Raw genomic sequence first — 21,255 nt, 5'->3', positions numbered from 1 at the left:
TTGCATTCTTTGACCAAGTGACAAAATTAGTGGACCAAAGGAATGCTGTGGATATAACATCAGTAAGGCATTTGATAAAGTAGATCACAACCTACTACTTGATAAGATAGGAAAATGTGGGTTAGACAGCATCACCACCAGATGGATTCGTAGCTGGCTGACAGGCCGTACTCAGCATGTGGTCCTCAATGGAACTGCATCTACATGGAAGGAAGTGTGTAGTGGGGTGCCCCAGGGCTCTGTTCTGGGCCCAGTGCTCTTCAACATCTTCATCAATGATTTGGACGAGGGGATAGATGGGGAACTCATCAAATTTGCAGATGACACCAAGCTGGCAGGAATAGCCAACACTCCAGAAGATAGGCTTAAGATACATGAGGATCTGGACAGACTTGAACAATGGGCACTATCTAACAAAATGAAATTCAGTGGTGAAAAAAGCAAGGTTCTGCATTTAGGCAAGAAAAACCAAATGTACAGGTATAGTATAGGTGGTATTTTTTATTTATTTTTTTATTTTAATCCCATTTATATCCCGCCCTTCTCCGAAGACTCAGGGCGGCTTACAATTTAAGCACAAACCAATGTGCTTAGCAATAGCCTTCAATATATATGCCTGCTTATTAGGGCTTTCGCCCTCCCCAAGCGGCATTATTACAAAGTCAGCTTATTGCCCCCAACAATCTGGGTCCTCATTTTACCTACCTCGGAAGGATGGAAGGCTGAGTCAAACTTGAGCCTGGTGGGATACGAACCTGCACTAATTGCAGGCAGCTGGTGTTACTTAAGGAGGCATTAGCCCACTGCTCCACCAAGGCTCCTTACCTTGCTCAATAGTAGTAACTGTGAGAGGGATATTGGAGTCCTAGTGGACAATCACTTAAATATGAGCCAGCAGTGTGCTGCAGCTGCCAAAAAAGCCAACACAGTGATAGGCTGCATTAACAGAGGGATAGAATCAAGATCACATGAAGTATTAATACCACTTTACAATGCCTTGGTAAGGCCATACTTGGAATACTGCATCCAGTTTTGGCCACCACGATGTAAAAAAGATGTTGAGACTCTAGAAAGAGTACAGAGAAGAGCAACAAAGATGATTAGGGGACTGAAGGCTAAAACATATAAGGAATGGTTGCTGGAATTGGGTATGTCTAGTTTAATGAAGAGAAGGATGAGGGGTGACATGATAGCAGTGTTCCAATATCTCAGGGCTGCCACAAAGAAGAGGGAGTCAAGCTATTCTCCAAAGCACCTGAAGACAGGACAAGAAGCAATGGATGGAAACTAATCAAGGAAGCAACCTAAAACTAAGGAGAAACTTCCTGACATTTAGAACAATTAATCAGTGGAACAACCTGCCTCCAGAAGCGGTGAATGCTCCAACACTGAAAGTTTTTAAGAAGAGACTGGACAGCCATTTGTCTGAAATGGTATAGGGTCTCCTGCCTGAGCAAGGGGTTGGACTAGATGACCTCCAAGGTACTTTCCAACTTTATATTATTATTATTATTATTATTATTATTATTATTATTATTATTATTATTATTATTATTATTATTATTATTATTATTATTATTATTATTATTCAGCTAGATGGTGCCATCTCCTGAGATGTTCATGGACTAGTCCGTTTTGAAAGACACATTTTAAGAAGATCATACATGCAGATTGTTTGTAAAATCCATTTTTTCTTACATTATTTCGAAAAGAATGACTGCGAATAGGGTCTTCAGCTGCAAGGGAAGCACTGCTGAGCATGATGAAGACAAGAATGAGGTTGGTAAAAATATGGTGATTGATTAATCTATGACAACCCACTCGAATCCTGAAGAACGAGAAAAGAAAATGGACTATTATGTTACGACTGGCAGGTTAATTACTCATAAAATACTCACAAAGGCAAAAGAAATGCTCATCTGAGTATCACTAAACTGGAAATCGGTTGCTTTATTAACTGTGTTGATAATTCAACAAAACTATAAATGTAATAGAATGCATATATTCTGTTTTAAAGCTATTAACGTGTTGGATAATATTAAAGCACAATTTGCAGCATACTCTATTTCAGGGGTCTGCAACCTTGACAGCTTTACGACTTGAGGAATTCTGGGAGCTGAAGTCTACAAGTCTTAAAGTTGTCAAGGTTTCAGACCCCTGCTCTATATAAAGCACCCTCTTTAGACAATGCATCATTTAACACAAATGTTTCACAATCCTGGTAGGAGTTTGATTTGAAAACAAATTCCATGTTAAAAAAATATTTAATTACATGTTCAATCTTGTGCTAGATAAAACAGCAGAAGCTTTAGTCGTTAGGTGTCCCTATCATTTTACTTGCAAAAAAACCCACAAACATTTCCAGGGATATGTTTTAAAAGATTATTTACGGGTTTGTATTGCTGAAAATGAAGAAGGAGCTGCCCTCCGGAATTGGTGTCATCTTCTCCTTCATATTAAGCTCAGATATCCTTCGGGGCCGGGGACCTGCCGGTACTTCGGGCTCTTCTTCCTCTTCTTCCTCTTCACCTACTTTTATAGTGAAACTTTATTTAATTTACAGAGTAAATTAAAACATAATTCTGAGCAAAAGCCCACATTCAAAATAGCCAGCAGGATGTATATGTAAAGGTTTAAATGGCACTTTTGGAACATCTGAACAAGCCGCCCTGAGTCTTCGGAGAAGGGCGGGATATAAATGGAATTAAAATAAAATAATAAATAAAAATTACATTGTCATGCTGAAAAAAAAAAGTGGAATCAGCTATAGTTTCCGGCTGACAGCAATGCTTTTAGGCTACCTGCTCCCTTCTCGTTCTGAGTTTAAAATTAGTTAATTCTTTACTATAGTAACTGGCCAGGATTCTACAAGCGAGCCAAGAAATTAAACAGTTTCTATTTCAAGTAAGGTGAAAAAACAAACATAAAATTCCACCTATATCATCAAAGTCAAGGAAACAATGTATTTTAAAAAATGCAGGGAAATTGAGTCATATTGGTCTGCCAGGAGTAGCCGTACCTGAAATCAATCAGAACTGATTGGGAACTTTACCAAACATGGTATTAAGAAACAGAAGCGCAAGATAATAGATTCCATAAGGGCGATATCTTAGCTCAGGGATCTTCAGACTTGGCCCCTTTATGACTTGTGGACTTCAAACTCCCAGAATTCCTCAGCCAGCGTGCTGTCTTAGCTCATCAGGAACTTGTATATTTGCCCTTAAAATAGCTGTTGGGAAGGCACTGAAACATGCTAATATCAGCACCCTTTGGAGTTTAGGAATGATAATTTATTTAAATATCTTGCTAGTCTGAATGACAATTTTCAATCTATTTATTGGTAAACCATTAAGTTGTGAAAAAAGTGATATAATGCCTCCTAACCATTGGTAAGTCCTCTATAGATGCCACTGCAACTCTAGCCCTTACATTATATTTTCTTCCTTTAATAAAGGCTAGAAAAAGTGCCAGATATGTATTTTAACCATTTGGCCTTTCGTTTCTGAATCCAACAAGAAGAAGGTTCTTGCTATGGGGAAGAAGTTATTTCAGGCATAACGGTGTTTGTGGCTGCATATATTTATCCAATTTAAAGGCATGCAGAAGATACTAGATTGATTATAAAGATTATGTAAACCAAAGATTACTAGTGCTAGAATATCTTCAGACCCTTTTTCATTTTGCCACCCCCCAAAAGGGCTTTTTTAAAAGTCAGGGGACTCTTCAGAATAATATGGGGCCATAATGGAGGAGGGAAATAATTGCCCCATTCAAATGGACACTGTTTGCATTTCACAGAGTGAAAATGCATAGCCTCTGGATAATGCATAGCCTCTGGATGTTTATATGTGTGTATAGATTAAATTTACAATTCAAATGACACAATCTTATAATTCAGCACTGTTATATATTTGATTCAAATCTTTTTTTCTAATCGTGTTAATGAAATTGGAGGGTTTTTTTTAGTTGCGGCACATTTGACACAATAAATCTTTCTGCCAGTGTACATAAGTGAGCTGGTACCTGGGATATCACAAGGTGGATACGGATCTTTGTCTTCTTCTTCCTCCTCCTCTTCTCCATATTCATTAATTGTAACCTCAAGTAAGAGAAAGGTAATCATTTCAAAAAGAGGAAAGTAGCAAACTGGTGTAACTTGCTAATTTCAGCCCAGGATGTAAATGGGAATCAAACCTTCATCTAAAGATGCGTAAAGTGGGAATCACATCTATCCATTCTACCATCTAGACCACGGGTGCCAAACTTGCTGTGTCACATGATGTGTCGCGACGTATCGTGACTTTTTTCGCATTGGAGCTGGAGTGGGTGTGGCCCCTGCATGATGCAACTGGCCCGTGGGCCGGCAGTTTGACACCCCTAGTCTAGAGACTATCACAAGGAGATCCAAGAAATAATACCGTAAGTCAATGTGAAGGACAAGGTTGTTAGGGTTAGATGGGTATTTGTGTACTCCTAAGCTGAAGAGCTTTGCTATAAAGGCGAGCAGATTTTAAGTACCTTAGTATCCTTGGCCTTCTTTGGTTCACCTTCTGGTTTGTCCCCCTTTTTAGCATCCAAACTCCCTTTTCTACAAAGACCATAGAAACAAAACCATGGGGGAAATGATTAAAGATTCAGAATCTTGGTCAATTAATGATTGTAATTAAATTGGAAACATAATAACAGTCTATGCCTACCCTGATTTTAAATTTAAATTTAAATAACTATTCCTACCCTTATGATTTGCACATATGGATGAATTCTGGTAAAATTTCTTTGATAGAAAGAATGGAGCAAGACATTTTCTATGCCTATGTGTCATTTGCAAATTCAAGGTATATCATTCTAACCGTGTACTTTGCATCAGTTTTCTACCCTGCTTATACTATTCAAATTTTCTCTTCCAAAAGAATGAAAAGAGAAAATGAAGAAAACTACAAAAATGTGCATATCTTCTGTCATTTTCTCTGTACCTGGCACTCTTTTTTCTCTCCTTTTCTTCTGCTTCTTCTTTCTGAGCTGTGTTCAGACTTTCAGCATCTGCCAGGTTATCAACCGCAATAGCCAAGAAGACATTTAACAGGATATCTAATTGAAATCATTTTAAGGATACTAAATAGTCAATGCAAGTTATCCCGTTGTTTGTTATTCAACAGTAATTGTCCAATTATGACAACTATTTTACAATTTGACTTGGAAGTTCCTTGCACAAAACACAATAAAAGGACATTTCCATTTCATTTTTATTTACAGAAGAGAAGAGAAATATGAATATAAAGCTCTATAAAATTCAAAAAACTGTTGTTGGTTTTCATCCGTTTGTTGTTCTGATACACTCTTTTTTCCCCTGACATGGAACATCCCATCAAATTCTTAAGGTGCCTTTTGTTTTTTAACCTTCTCATCTTCTACTTTAATGATGTCACAAACTGCATCCAAATATCGATTTCTTGCACTTCCTGTCCTATTTTTCTATTATAATGCTGACTTTTACTTATCATCTGAATGGGTGCTATCAGTAGATGGTTTTTAGTCTGTGGCAAACTGTTGGAGGTATGCTGCTTTGGGCTAAATTGTGGCGCAACCTTCCAAATTTAAGCCCTGAATAGGCTGAGCAGGACACCCATGTAGATTAATTTAACAACGGTCAGCGGGATCTAAAAGGATCTTGCTGAAAGCACTGGATTGAAAATCAGACTTTCAGATTGGTCAGGGCAAGCTTGGGATCATTAGCTTTGTATGGGGAGGAAATGGGAGCAGTAGAGACAGGCATGTGCTTTGAAGTCTACTAGCAGTTTCAGTAGTATTTCATCTTAATTTATATTACTACTATTAAAATTGTTTTCAGCTGTATATTTTTAATTGCTTAAACAAATAATAATTTACTGCAGAGGCTTATATATCTGATTGTGTCAGAATCCATTTATATCACATTTCATAATTGTATAGGTAGAACAATGTGCTTATTCTGGGGAATCTGCCATCTCTCCGAGGGGGGGGGGAGAGGATAGACTTTAGGCGATCTTCAAACAACAGGGAACATTTGAACTGGGGGAGGGAGGGGGAGAGACAGATCTGGATTGCATCTTCATTTACAATTAAAAAGAAAAGCAATAACCATAAAACCAAGGAGAGTTCCCTTTCCCATGGAAGGACCTGACACCTAAGCAAATGATGAGAGCCTGACCAAATGGATGAGGGGAGGGGCTGAAATGGGAATGCTTTATATAGGATTGAAATGTAACTTTGTTAGATTCCGTCTTGTATTGCCACAATCGATTCCATCCTAGTAAACATTTTCCTTTTGGACTAAACATGCATCCAAGAGTTCTTATTTCCTAAGATGTGGATTGAGGTGGGTCCTGACAGATTGCTTGCCAACATACTGTATGGCCCAGTGTACTAATTACAATAATACTAGAACACGGCTTTAAAAAGCATGGCTTAACTGCACTGGTGGAAGAATAAAGGAGAATAACCACTACAATAACTGAGTGAGTTACTGGAAAACGATCAACAACTTATTCCTGTATTGTTGCAAGCCTAGTACAGGTAGTCCCCGACTGATGACTGCAATCGAGCCCAAAATTTATGTTGCTAAATGAGAAATTTGTTAAGAGAGTTTTGCCCCATTTTGTGACTTTTCTTGATACACTTGTTAAGTGAATCACTGCAGTTGTTAAGTTACTAACATGGTTCTTAAGTGAATCTGGCTTCCCCATTGACTTTGCTTGTCAGAAGGTCACAAAAGGTGATCACATGATCACCCAGAACACTGCAACCCTCATAAATATGAACCAGTTATCAAGCATCTGAATATAAATCACATGACCATGGGAATGGTGCAATGGTCGTAAGTGTGAAAAATGGTAATAAGTCACTTTTTTCAGTGCTGTTGTAACTTTGAGCAGTCACTAAATGAAATGTTGTAAGTTGAAGACTACCTGTAGTACAATCTTCTGTTTTGGTTATTAAGTCCAATTAGGTCCAATTCTAAACTAGATCTTAGTCTCTGAATTAATTCTGGCAGAGAAACAAACTTTGGTGGAATTTTAGTCAATTGTAAATGTGATTAACAATTACTCCAAGAACTTGACTTTAGAAAATCAAGCTATGGATCAATTTCATGAACAGCCTTCCAAATCCCCATGTGAAAACCAAGATTCAAGTTTACTACTACAGTATGAGCAAGTAACAATCGAGTTTAGGTGAATCAACATTGTCTTGGAACATTAAAATCCTTCTAATAAAAGGCTTCACTTTAAAGCTCTGCTAACTACATTAACTGATACAATTGTGGGAAGTCTGGAAACAAACCATTTATCAAATTTCTAAGTAACGGGGCTTACAACTTCTTCACACTATTAAGTGCAGCATAGGACATATCTAGTTTGTTCAAATTCACATCAAGGCCCTCTTAGGAAAATTTATTGAAAGTGAATGGAAAATGATAAACTAAGAATCCTAAAAACATAAGAGTTTCAGTTTTTGAAGCCTAAATCAGGCAACTTTAAGATTCAAAGGCTCTTAAATATTCTTGAGAGTAAAGATAGGGAAAATTATGCATTTACCATCAAGAACAGTTTTAAAATAATAAATAAATCCAGCAATCAAGTGGATATCATGTATCTTTGTCTTACTTCCTGCTCAGGCTTGTTGTCTCATATTGAATGCTTTATTTCTATCTTTTCCCACTTTTAAGGCATTCAGCAGCCAACTTTGAATTCCAGTTCAAAAATTCCATAATTCAAGCCAATTCAAGCACTTTTTGTATTTTAACAAATGTATAATGAAATTTCTTTTTCACATTGATGCATACAGTACGTACTAATTCATATTTTGGTAGTGCTTAAAAATAAATACTGCATTCACAAAACCTAATTACATTTAGTGTGAAGAGTGATTTTACTGTAAAACTATCACTTTTCTGATTCTCACCACCACTTGGTCTTCAAATACTGATTTCAACTTCCTCTCAGTTCTGTGCTACTGAAATGAGTACCGTTACTGTGTGCAAAGCAACACTGTGAGTGTTGTGATTCAGGGTCAGCCTGTGGGTTCGGCAGCTGGGTCGGACGACTCAGAGGAGGAGGGGGGTGTTGAAGAGCTTGCTGAGGGGGTTGAAGATCTTGCTGATGAGAGCCCTCAGCCAGGCCCCTCCCACCTGGTCACCACGGAGACCCAGCTGTGTGAGCCTGACAGCATGGATGAAGACCCACAGCTGGCCCTGTTCAAGGACGCCCGACGCAGGAGGCAGTCAATCAGAAGTAAACAGAGGAAGGCAATGGGGCACCTCGGAAGGAGGCAGAGAGAAGCCACGCTCTGAACTGTATAAAAGGGGAATGCGTGGGAGGGCTGGTTTGCTGAAGGCAACCGCTTGATTAGTTCCTGTTTCATAGCTCCTGTTTCGTGGTTGGTGTCTTGTTTTGCTCTGTTTTATCTTAATAAATTTGGCAGGCTTAATTCCAGCCTCTTGCCGTTTGTAAAGGGGTTGTCCCTGCCTTTTCTGCAGGGCCGGTAGCAGGCTGGTACAGAACAGTGAGAACCATCCAATACTTTAGAAACAAAAGGGAAAAAGATATGATTTTCTCTCATTTCTGATAATCTCAAAATCCAAAGCATATTGATGATCTCAGCTGATGGTGAGTGACATTTCCTCCATTAAGAAAAATATGGGTGTAAGGGTTCCTTTCCTTTCTGTCCATTGGCCCATGAGGCACAGTTTTATGTTTCTCTCTCTCTCTCTCTCTGTCTCTCTCTGTCTCTGTCTCTCTGTCTCTTTCTCCCTCCCCCTCTTTCTTCATCTGCTTCTTTCATGTTGCAGAAAAAAAACCTATGGAATGTGAAAAGTGGAAGGAGCTCAATGGGGATTAGGCATGCTCAAGCGTTATAGGTGCAACATGTTTCTTTTTCGTGGATCTAAAATTCATAAGAAGGGAAATAGAACATTATGTATTGTAAAAGAAAAACTGCTATTAAGCCATTTGGAATACAGCCTTTTCAAAAAAATCCCCATGCTCCTTCTTCTAAATCTTTAAGAACTTTAACCAGTACTTAATTATAAATGACTGATAAGAAGACGAGAACATCTTCTTCACATATTAATTTGAGAAGGAAGCATTAGGAGACGTATCTGGAATTAGAACGTGGAAGATAGATAGATAGATAGATAGATAGATAGATAGATAGATAGATAGATAGATAGATAGTAGATAGATAGATACATTCATGCCCTTTCAACATCTCTTCCATGATTTGGGAGGATGGATGCAGTTTTTAAAATGAAAGGATACAGTTACCACAGATGAAGAGGATGATAAAGTAAATACAGACTACCATTCCTGATGAAGATGGGCCTCCATATGCCATAATGCCATCATACATAACAGCATTCCAGTCTTCTCCTGTTAGAATCTAAAAAATGAATTCCTTATTACTGAAATAGTACATATTGTTAAAAACACTTTAATTGTTCCTTTGACATCAGAGCAAAATAATCAGTAAAACCCTTACATAATTCCATTTTAATTATTTTATAAGATTGATGACACTCTTTATTTCTGAATGCATTATTTCATTCTTCTCTAAACTAAGGCATACTTTTGTTTGAATCCCATTAAATACCCTGGAATACTCCAAGAAAAATAACTTTGTTAATGGAGGTAAATATTTCAAATGGTTTATCTCAGATTAATATTGATAGCAGCAGATGAACATCCCTCTGATTTTATGGGGAAGAATAAATGTTAAATGTTAAATTGGAGTTAGAGAAGTCTGCTGCCATTCAGACATGGAGAGTTTCAATTCATATAATTCCTAATCTACATTTTGAAATAGCAAAGTAGGTAATTATAGAAATTGATCCAAAATTAATCCAACCTAAAATAGAAAACCAACGTAACAAATCTTAAGCCTTTAAAACTCCCTGCATAAATTATCTCAGCAGTTTTTACAGGAAGTTTGGAAGTTGGGTTTATTTGCTAATAATTGTTCCATAACACTAAAGCTATTAAGCCAGGATATTTCACAGGACCTGGCCATAGCCAGAACCCCAAGAAACATTCCCAGATTCCATTTCCTCATTTTTTAAAAAAGTTATTTGTCAGATTTTGAAATCCTGAAATATTTTGTCATTGTCTTTGTGTAAAATCACTCAAGATCACTCAAACCCAACCTGGGCTAAGAGACATAGTGTGATGAATTAAGTGAATGAGGACTAGGAAGACCTCCGTGCAACTACATTCTCTACCATGAAGCTTACAAAATACTTTTGCGTCAGTCCCAGTCTCAGTGTACACTACCCATAGAGTTACTGTGGTAAAAATGATGGAGGGAATACTATGTGTGTTGCATGAAAGAAAGTAGGTCTTGAATAGCTTTGGCTGGTATGCCAATTGTGATATAACCTTGACCAGGCTGTTTTGGCAACATTATACCCTCATCATAATCTGATTAGATTAATGTAATGTGTTCTACATGGATCTGCAGTTGGAGACGACCTGGAAACTGCAAACTAATACACAATGCTGAAGCAGGATTGCTAAGGAGGCTATCTTGCAGTCCTGTATGGAATAGTATTTTGAAGTTAGTGCACTGGTTACCCTTCGGCTTTTGTGACCAATTCAAATGTTGGTCATTGCTTTATGGCTTTTCATTGTGCAGTACTGGGTTGCAAAAGTCAAGCTGAATCATGAATTGTGGCTGATTTTGACTACTGTATGGTTTCTTTAAGCAAGTCAGCTAATTAAATTAAAGTTTGGAGTTATCTTGCTCCAGTGACAAGACTAAAAATTATATATCTGGCTAAATACAATGATGAAGTTTCTAATCCTTTCATTGTATAGAGCTGAAATGTAAGAGTCTTAGTTATCATTACATCTCAAAGCAATTGCCCTTGGCAAGAAATTTTTAAATTGGATTAAAATAATGGCCTATTAAATTTGGTTATGTGCTACCAAATTGTTTTCAATTCATCGCAACCATCTAGATACATTTTTCATTCCTAACTTGTTCTTTCAGGTCTCCCAACAGTGCACCCATTGCCACTATAACTGAGTCCTTTAAGTAAAACTGTGAATGTGCTCATTAAACTGAGCATATTAGAAAACTTTATACAATATTTCAAAAAGAGCTCACGATCCTGAATTCTAAAGCACTGGTCCTTCAATTGATTGTTTAGGAAAATTAATACAATATTGTTTTCAAATGTTCAGTTTAGATTCAGTGTGATAATTTTTACTTGTTTTCTCCAATAATTCATAGCATTTTTTCCTCTTATGGTTTGCTTTCTCTGTGGAAGCTGAAGTTATATGCATGGGGGTTTCTACTAATTTTATCTAAGTGGTGACAACCCTTTGAAGTAGGTTAGGCTGAGAATTGCTGGCCTGAAGTCATCTAATGAACTTTGGAATCAAATAGGGTCAGAAACTCCTCAAACCAGGTCCAATTTCTTATCTACAATACTAAATAGGTTGTCAATGAAGATATTAATGTACATATATGAATTTAGGGGAGAAAACAAGAAGGGAGCGGACTTTGCTTGTGGAACATTGTAGGCAAAAATGGACAGCCCTAGATTTTACTCAAGGCAAAGAAATTAAGTAACCTTGTTTCATATAAAAAAATGAATCTTTAAGCTCAAGCTCTGGATCATAAATAGGGGTAACTTACCAAGATACAGATTTAAAATGTGCACAATATAAACAGTTGTAAAAAAAACAATTAACCATAATGGAAGAATTTTGCAATTAATAACTGTTTTGTTAGCTGTATTTGGATGAACAAAGACAACTTAATATTAATGATGTTAACATAAAAGCTATGCTGCATAGAGAGATTGAATACGTGATATGAACAAATGGTACAAAATGATGCAAAAATTACCAAAGATTGACTTTTAATGAGCAGAATGCTATTTAACATAAACAGAAGGAACTATTGTTGTGATAAGTGACTTTTATTTTTATTTTAGGAGACAGGATTACTTAGACAGTGTTGTTGTTCACATATTTTTTTAAAAAATGTTTTATAGTGGGTGAATAAAGTTACCTGGAATACAGTTAAAAGGGCTTGTGGGAAATTATCGAAGGTGCTCCGTTTTGTTTGAGTTTCATCAAAATTAAATTTGCCTCCAAACAGCTGCATTCCAAGCAATGAGAAGATTATGATGAAGAGGAAAAGCAGAAGCAACAGTGAAGCAATGGACTTCATTGAGTTTAACAAGGATGCTACCAAGTTGCTCAGGGATGTCCAGTGCCTACAAATTAAAATGTGTGTGTTAACAGAAAAAAAAACCCGTAAAAGAACAGTGCATGATGAAATATTACAAAAGAGCAGCGGGTCATACAAGGGTCAGTAAAAGTCAGCACCAAGTAAGAACAAGTTTCTCTTACCTGGTGACTTTAAAAATACGGAGGAGACGAACACAGCGGAACACTGAAATTCCGAGAGGGGACATAATTTCCAGCTCTACCAGGATGGTTTCAACAATGCCGCCACAGACCACAAAGCAGTCAAAACGATTAAAAAGGGACACAAAGTAAGACTGCAGCCCAAGACTGTACATTTTTACTAACATTTCGCAGGTGAATAAAGCCAGAAGGACTTTGTTTGCAATATCTGGGAGAAAAATATTCAAAAAATTAAAGTGATGAGTTTCAGTTTCATGTCTTAAATCTAATCTGAGCAATGAAATTGTTTCTATTTCTCCCTCTTTAGGCAAAAATCCCAAATTAAGATGATGTAGCCTGACAACCAACGTATGAAATAATAACAGCGGCATCCAGGCTATTATATTGTAAAGTTACATTTTCTCTTCTTACAATGTATTGAATATTAAGTTTCAATATGGACATGATTTTAAAAATCGGAAAATTAGACATCAGTATGTACAATTCCTAAAGTTAAAATCTACTTGGACAACAACCATCTAAATAGAGTCAAAGGACAGAACTGAAGAGGATGGTTCACAAAGAAGAGTTCTGCAAGTTGACTGGAATTGCTCCTTATAAACCAGAATTTGGCCCATGAATATAAGAAAGTATTTCTCCTGCTACAGACTCTGACTCACTATAAATACTGTACTAGATCAAAGAAATCATTTTGACACTCATAACGAATGTCAATCATTAGACTACTTGACTAGAATAGACCACTAGGCCAGCAGTCACCAAATTTCAGCTTTTGGCCTAAATCTGCCAAACTGCCTGTTTTTGTGCAAATTAAGAATGGGAAGAGTGGGAGATCACCATTCTTTGCCAGACCCTCCTAGTCAAAAGGAATGGCTGTGGCAGAGGCATCCTGTGTGGCAGCAGCAGCCTATCAGAAGTCGTCTCCTTGCTGGCACACCAACACTGTCCAATGCCCATTGCACTCTTTGGACTGCAGTCTGCCAGCCATGGCCATAGAGGCAGAGATGGGGCAGGATTGTGTTTTCCTTTATGGAAGAAAAGTTTGCTATTTCAGCATTAAACTATGATTAAATTGATATTAATCTACAATAAAAGTTCAGTAGAATTTGCCTATGTTCAGCTATGGAAGTGGACAATCTACAATCTATGTGTACGTTTTTGCAAGCTCTCCTCTCCCCAATCAAAAGGGCTTCCAAAATGGTGCTGATGAAAAAAAAACACCCAAAATTCCTATGGTCTAAGTTTTTTAGGATTTTAAGGAGAAAACAGGCTTAATACAAATTATTAATAAAAAAGGGAGGCTGTCTTACTACCTCTGGCTTTTGGATCCCCACTACAAAATGATACAGATCTCTTCATTACTATATTAGTAATACATGTTTATTTATTATTATTGTTGTTGATTGCACAATCAGCCAGATGTTTAGACTTAATTTGACATTTTTGTCCAATTATTACCTTGGTTGATTACATAGTCAATCAGATGTTTACACTAGATGGCATTTTTATCGACCTATCAAGTCCTTCGCATGGACGTGAGATAAGCAGATGTTGTTGTTTCTTGGTGTTAAAAAATATTGTCACAGGATTATGCTGTTCCAAGCAAAGCTGTCTTGTTGTTAAATCTGGGGTGTTATGTGACACATGCTTGTTTGTTTGAATTCTAAAGTCCCAGAGGAATTTATCTTCTTCAGTTTCTATTACTTTGTTCTATTCTGTGGTGTCATTAGTTCTTCCTTGCAGATGTTGCAATGAACTATTGTTGCTACTTTGTCATGCTGCTGTTTGTAATAAATCTGTGTGATCGTCTTGCTGCAGCTAACTAGGGGAACTGTTTCTCCAGCTTCTTTGCAGAGGCAGCATTTGCTATCTTATCAATTCTGGCTTTTTATGCATTTGTACTTAGCAAGGTAATCTAAATAGTTAACATTTGACTCATATCTCCCCTTGCAGAAAGCTAACAGAGAGCGAGAGAGATCCTGTGGCTCAAGAGGTAAAAATACTGCCTAATATGCAATCAGCCCAGGTTCGAATCTCAGAAGGGTATGACTGACTGATGAAGACTAAAGAGTCAGAAATTTACACAAATATATATATTGCCATGTCTCTTTTTTTACTCTTTATTTGGTCTTTCTTATAGGCCAGTTTGATCTGTCTGGTATTCACTAAGCCTTTATGGTGTGCTAGCTTCAGTGCATCTTCTTCACTGTCTATCAGATATTCTTCCAAAGCCTTTTTCCCCCCTTTTATTATTAAATTTATATCATTTTCTTTTTACAACTCCTGATTCGGTATACAGTGCTCTCACCACTTATTTTCCCACAACAACCAACTTTTAGGTGGATTAGGCTGAGAGAGAGTTTCTGGCCCAAGGTTACCCAAATAGTTTTCATGTCTAAAGGAGGACTAGAACTTACAGTCTCCCATTTCCCATCCCAGCACCTTCCCCACTACACCACATTGGCTCATGTCATCTCACAGGTATATATCATAACATCGGACAACATAGACTAAATGAAGATGTTAGAAAAAAGAAAAGTAAAAATGTTTTTCATTGATTACAGTAAGAAACAAGAAAATATTTCATTTTACCTTGTATTTCTGTTAGCCAGTCGGGCTGGTTATAATGCTCAGATGAGATAGTTAACGTGTTCAGGAAGACCAGTACAATGACTAACCAATAAAAAGAAACAGATTTTACAGCAGCTCTGCATCGTCTTCGGCTGAAACGGTTCCATCGACGCCAGCGTCGGCTAAAATGACAGCAATGTAATGCAGAAACATTAAAATACAGGATAAAATTAGACAACAAATTCTGACACCAGAATATAAACTGACAGCAAACAGCACTCCTTACTAGGGCTGATGATGTTACCAGTGTAATGAAACGTCTGCAAGAAACCACAAGGAAGGTTTGTAACTGAGAAGGATCTACAAGTTCTTAATACGGGTCAGGATCAGGATTTGGCTGGATTTCTGTGCCTACATGCTTGTAAAGCAGGGATGTCAAACTTGCAACGTCACGTGATGTGTCGTGACTTTTTTTCCATTGCTGGCAATGGGGTGGGTGCGGTTTTGCCATGATGCATCCAGCCTGCCGGCCAGCAGTTTGACGCCCCTGTTGTAAAGCATACTTGTTGGGATCAAATAATCCTCTACTTTAAGTATTAAAGCAGCAACGTAGAAGTAATTGAAAGGGTTACCCAAAGGCTGAAAAGACTTATCTTGGCTGTCTGTGTACTACTAGTTGATGCCAACTACTTGACTGGGGATCCTACAGAAAATGTTGTCCATAAATGAACATTGATATGCAGACTAGTGATAAACTTTGAGGGAACTGTGCAGATTATAACATTATATTGCAGTTTAATATGCTGACATGCTTTATCTAATTTCTAAACAGTTTTTATAGATAACTTACATAAAACTTATTGAAATAATCCATGAGCAAATGTTGACCAATCCACATAGGAGCAGATTTTGCACTCCTCTATTGTGCCACTCCATAAGAGGAACATTTTTAAAAATACATCTTTCCCACATGCTCAACTAGAAATACTATCATCTATATGTTTGAGATTCTCCATATGCCTCAATGGGGAAGAATTCCACAATCACATAGAGATGTTTTTCATACAGGAGTCAACACTGTATTTGCGTGTGTATAAATGTCTTGATATTTAGTTTTCCTCATAAAAGGTATGCAAGAGAGAATGAATGTTAAGTTAGTTTGGTTACCTTTATGACCTGATTCATGCTTGGTTGAACTAAGGCAAATAATCTAAAGTTTGTATGCAGATTTTACCTGCTTCTCTGATATATTAACTCTTTAGAGCTTTTCAATGTATAAATCAGCTACATGTACATTGATACAAGCTACAAGACAGTCCAGACATTGTGAGACCTGGGTAGCAGCAGCAATGTCAACCTTCAAGCTTCATATAAATTTCCTTTATCTGTAGCATTTTATTTCATTTTTCAAGTAAAAAAATAACAAACTGATTTGTGATCTTTATAGTAAAAGCAGTATGGCATAGAACAAACACAGAAAAATCAATAATACAACCTAGAATTTAAAAATAATCATTCAGGCAGCTGATGAAATCAAGGGAAATCTTATGTTTAGAAATTTTGGCCACAGTCCTCCCAGGAGATGCCCACCTTACCTCTATTTTACCCTGTATTTATTGCTATAGAAAGCAACCCTATCCCATGCCAGCAAATGTGGTACTGTGACCAAGAAGACCTAAGTAGAATTAGATTGAACCTTAGATATTAGGAGCAACCACTTCCAAAGTACAACCACTTTTTTAATGTGAAAATCTGTAAATCTGGGAAACCGAAAGTGGCTGAAACAACCAGAAAAAAATAGTCTATAATCAATTTATGGCTTCTTCTGGAAATGACAGTAGTAGTAAGATGACAGTACTGTAAGCAGAGGTAAAGATAGACTTAATTTTCAGACAATTATATTCACCTTGTTGAAAGACAACAGAGTGAATATGGGCTTTAATAGTGTTTTTTTGTAAATAAATAATAAAAAAAAGGTGCCGGAACTCACACGCGTCATGCAACCCGCCTTGCCTACCCCACAAGGTTCCATCCAAAAAAGGTGCCGGAACTCCATTCTGGGCATTCTATGACAAAAAAAGCCCTGGGCTTTAACATGCATTACCATGATAAGGATTTCCTACACCCATTCATATTCCAAGATAAACAAGTAACGACTCAAGGTAGCTAAACATAAGAGATTTTTGACTTAGCTCAGCTGTAGTTTACTAAGCAGTGAGAATTACCTAAAAGGGGATTAAGTTGTTCATACAGTACGAATCAGGACACCAGAATATCAGTGACAGAAAAATTTGTGAATGGATCTCATCCCTAAGAACCTGGAAGCAAAAGAGATGAATTGGAATTGCAGGAATAGAATATTAAGAATCTTAGATTCAAAAAGAAAGCAGCCATGGCAGGTGTAAAGGAAAATAGGCCTGCCTTGAGAATGGAGAAGGAATTGGGATTTTCAAAAAAGATTATTCAGTTCTGAGAAAGAAGGAAGCATGAGAAAGAAACTCAAATTAACCCCGTCTTGAAGATGGAGGATAGAGAATGTCTAGCAGGCTTTCAAGATTCAGCAACAAACCGCATTCATTAAACCCCTGTTGGTTTTTTGGTGGAGCTGGCCTTCCTCAAAGAACTGGCACAAGGCCACTGATTTGGAAAGCAAGAAGCCTAATCTTCTCTTGACGGGCAGCTGTAACTTCCATAATCAGGGGGTGAGAGGAAAAACAAATGAAGAATCATATAAGGAATGCTAAATTGCTGGGCCATCTTTTTTGCACAAGTTTTATCATGTAAGATGAAATATGTATCCATTTACTGACCCCTTTATCCAAACATAGAGCATTTATTTCTCTCTGGAAGAATATTTACTTTAAATTGGGTGGGAATAACTCGTCACAAAGCAAAAACACCCCCATTATAGACTAAAGCATGAGTGAAATAAACAGAATAAAAGCAACAGTTTACGAAAATCTAGCACATGAAGTACTCTGACCATGGAGGGCTTTGAATTACGGTAAGCATTATTCTCGGAAAACAGTAAAGGCTGAAAGTCTGCAGAGAACTGATCAAATTTCAGACTGAGCATTAGATTTATGGAGAGATCCGTTGCTTACATCCAGAAAATACCACATCTTTTGTGATTATAACCAGGGGTAAACAACTTTGTGTTCTTCAGTTACTTAGGACTGCAAGTCTCATAAACGCAGGCCACTGAGCATACTGGTTTTGGCTTGTAGGAGCTGTGGTCAACAATATTAGCTATTTTGAATACCAGCCTCGAAGTGAAGGTGAAATGTATCTGGTCATCAGTGTAGCTTTAGTCATAGTTTAACCACTTCTGTTATCAATATATTCATTACTGAGTCCAGGGAGGCAAATAAAAATTCCTATCAGGACAAAGCCCAGTTAAAGTAGTATTGACGGTTTGAATTTTAAGATCAAGTTTCAAAGTTTAAGTTGGACAGAGTAATAAATGCAGAATTTTGGAAAGCTTTAAGAAATGTATGTATGTATGTATGTATGTATGTATGTATGTATGTATGTATTGGAAAAAATAGTAGTGCTTGTTTTAGCATTTTCAGGTTTTAATGTGAATAAAGACAAATTTAAGAAATAAAGCAAGATGTACAATATTGTGAATATGACTAACATTTTATTCTGCTTGTAAATATTTACTCAGGGTCAAGTCAAGAAACAATGGTTGGAAACTGACCAAAGAGAGAAGCAACCTGGAATTAAGGAGAAACTTCCTGACAGTGAGGACAATTAACCAGTGGAACAGCTTTCAGAAGTCGTGGGCGCTCCATCACTGGATATTTTTAAGAGGCTAGACCAGGGGTTAGCAACCTCAAACAGTGAAAGAGCCAATCGGAACTGGTTCCCTCACAAAAGGAAAAACTGGGAGCCGCAAAAAATATGTGCGCATGCGCGTACATGGACACATGCGCAGAACAGGGTTTGACTGAAGAGTAGAGCCAAGGCGAGATATGCACCTACCCTGCATATTTGAATTGATTGGTTGTACTTTTTTAGTCCCACTTTTTTTTGGGGGGGGACTGCACATGGCAGAGGACTGGGAGACTGCTGAAAGAGCCGCATGCGGCTCTGGAGCCGCGGGTTGCAGACCTGTGGGCTAGACAGTCACTTGTCTGAGGTGGTATAGGTTCTCCTGCTTAAGCGGGGGGCTGGACTAGAAGACCTCCAATATCCCTTCCAGATTCTATTCTATTCTATTCTATTCTATTCTATTCTATTCTATTCTATTCTATTCTATTCTATTCTATTAAGATTTTGAAACCAACTACCAAATTACATTTGGAAACAATGCCAGAAAAACTACAAGCCAGGAACTGAAAGGAGTCAGAAGATATAAGCATCAAGAGAGGAACAGCAGTTTCCAATCAAGAAAGGACTCTTCATTTAAAATATGCCATTGTTTTATCTTCAGCTTTTCACCAAGGTTGATTGGATGATATTCCAACATAGATTTTTTCTCACATCAATATGAAGATACATTCTGCAGAGATTTCATTACCTTTTTCCTCATTATATAAGCTTAGTTGTCAGAGTCCACTAAACTTTTAGTACTTCTAATTGAACCAAAGTTTTCTTTCCATCTCCCAGCCCTTTTTCTTTCTCTTTATCAGCAGATAAACAAGCAGATTGTTTGAATATTTGTAGATTGTCAGTTTAAGAGAGAAAATATTTTGGAAAAATAATTCCCTGCTCATGAAATTAATGAGGATATATTTATTTTATTTATTAAATTTGTTTGTTATGTGTAATTCCCATTACTGCAGGACCCTTGATTTATCTGTCCTTTTGTGCATAAGAAATGCGACATTTTGATATAAAACCTATTTGCAAAATAATAGAATTAAGCAATCCTTAAAATAATCCACTAAGCAGCCAAGGGTTGAAGTCATAGTAAGATCTAAAAAAAAAAAGCAGGCTCAAAAAAAACCACCCCTTCTACAAATGAAACTCGAAAAATTAGAATATCGTGCAAAAGTTTATTTATTTCAGTAATGCAACTTAAAAGGGGAAACTAATATATGAGATAGACTCATTACATGCAGAGCAAGATAGTTCAAGCTGTGATTTGTCATAAGTGTGATGATTATGGCGTACAGCTCATGAAAACCCCAAATCCACAATCTCAGAAAATTAGAATATTGTGAAAAGGTGCAATATTCTAGGCTCAAAATGTCCCACTCTAATCAGCTAATTAAGCCATAACACCTGCAAAGGGTTCCTGAGACTTTAAATCGTCTGAAGTAGCCGAAGGACCACTCGGACGACAGGCTACTTAACTAAAAGGTTTATTAAGAGCAAGACAAACAGAGAATAACTTGCCCGGCTTTTATAGCCGGCAGCTGTCAGCGAGGGCCAATCAGGAACGTTCATTTTGGCGCCGCGTCTATTCGGACCAATCCGCGTCGTCTGCACTTGACAGCTCAGGCTTCCGCATGGTCCGGTATTTTGACAGCCGCGAGCTGTCAGTGGTTGCGCCTGCGCCGTGTGGGGAACTTTGACAGCTGTCAAAGTTCCCGCGTGTTCTCCTGTCAGAATGTTTTCCCTTGTTAACTAGCCGGAACAACCTGTTAACTGATATATGTTTTAACTGTTTACATATATAATACACCCCTTACCCCTCCCCTGGAGCGTTCCCTCCCCCTTGGTTGCCGGAACCTGCCCACTGGTAGTCCTTTAGGTAGGCGGGGGCTCTTTCGGTTCCTGTTGGAACGGCGAGGAAGTGGGGGGTTGTCTGGTTCAGGTAGTTCGTTTCTTTGCTCTTCTTCCTCTTGGTTTGGTATAGGTAGTAATCCTGGGGGGGGGGTTGCAGATCGAGTTCCTCTGGTTGGGGTTCTGAGTTGTGTGGTGGGTGTCTGGGTCTGAGTTGGTCGATATGGCGGCGTAGATTGCCGTGAGTTTGTGTGGATATTAGGTAGGAAATGGGTCCCGTTTGTTTTAGTACTGTCCCCTGGACCCACTTGTTTTTATTAGTATATGACCGTGCCCATATCATTTGCCCTGATTTGAGTGTGCGGTTTGGGTAGGGGTGCTCTTTTTCTTCCGGGTATGTGTCAGGATGCAGTCTGTCGAGCCGCGTTATCAGCCTCCTCCCCCATCTTAGTTCCGCCGGGGATTTGCCCGTTGTTGTGCATGGAGCTGCGTGTTGTGACATGAGGAACTGGCTGAGTCGCCGCTGCCAGTTCCCCTTTGCGAATTTTTTCAAAGCTTCTTTTGTGGAACGCACCATAATTTCAGCCATCCCGTTCGT

At 37.9% G+C, this 21,255-nt stretch overlaps 1 protein-coding gene across 3 annotated transcripts in view; it reads right to left on the bottom strand.

The window, feature by feature from the left end:
• Positions 1–21,255, bottom strand: part of CACNA1D (calcium voltage-gated channel subunit alpha1 D) — a 274,845-nt gene that overhangs the window by 98,360 nt on the left and 155,230 nt on the right. For all 3 annotated transcript variants that reach the window (XM_081321938.1, XM_081321939.1, XM_081321940.1), the window contains exons 12-20: positions 15,003–15,163; positions 12,393–12,618; positions 12,049–12,256; positions 9,294–9,414; positions 4,974–5,088; positions 4,519–4,588; positions 4,024–4,099; positions 2,391–2,532; positions 1,699–1,828 (exon numbers count right to left, since the gene is read on the bottom strand). In XM_081321938.1, the coding sequence (XP_081178064.1) occupies positions 1,699–1,828; positions 2,391–2,532; positions 4,024–4,099; positions 4,519–4,588; positions 4,974–5,088; positions 9,294–9,414; positions 12,049–12,256; positions 12,393–12,618; positions 15,003–15,163 (1,249 nt within the window). The remainder of the gene's footprint in view (positions 1–1,698; positions 1,829–2,390; positions 2,533–4,023; positions 4,100–4,518; positions 4,589–4,973; positions 5,089–9,293; positions 9,415–12,048; positions 12,257–12,392; positions 12,619–15,002; positions 15,164–21,255) is intronic.

This window comes from Vipera berus (assembly GCF_964194415.1).
Source record: "Vipera berus genome assembly, chromosome: 2".
Lineage (NCBI taxonomy): Eukaryota > Metazoa > Chordata > Lepidosauria > Squamata > Viperidae > Vipera > Vipera berus.
Note: the sequence above shows the minus strand (reverse complement) of the source record. Positions and strands in the feature narration are given on the sequence as shown.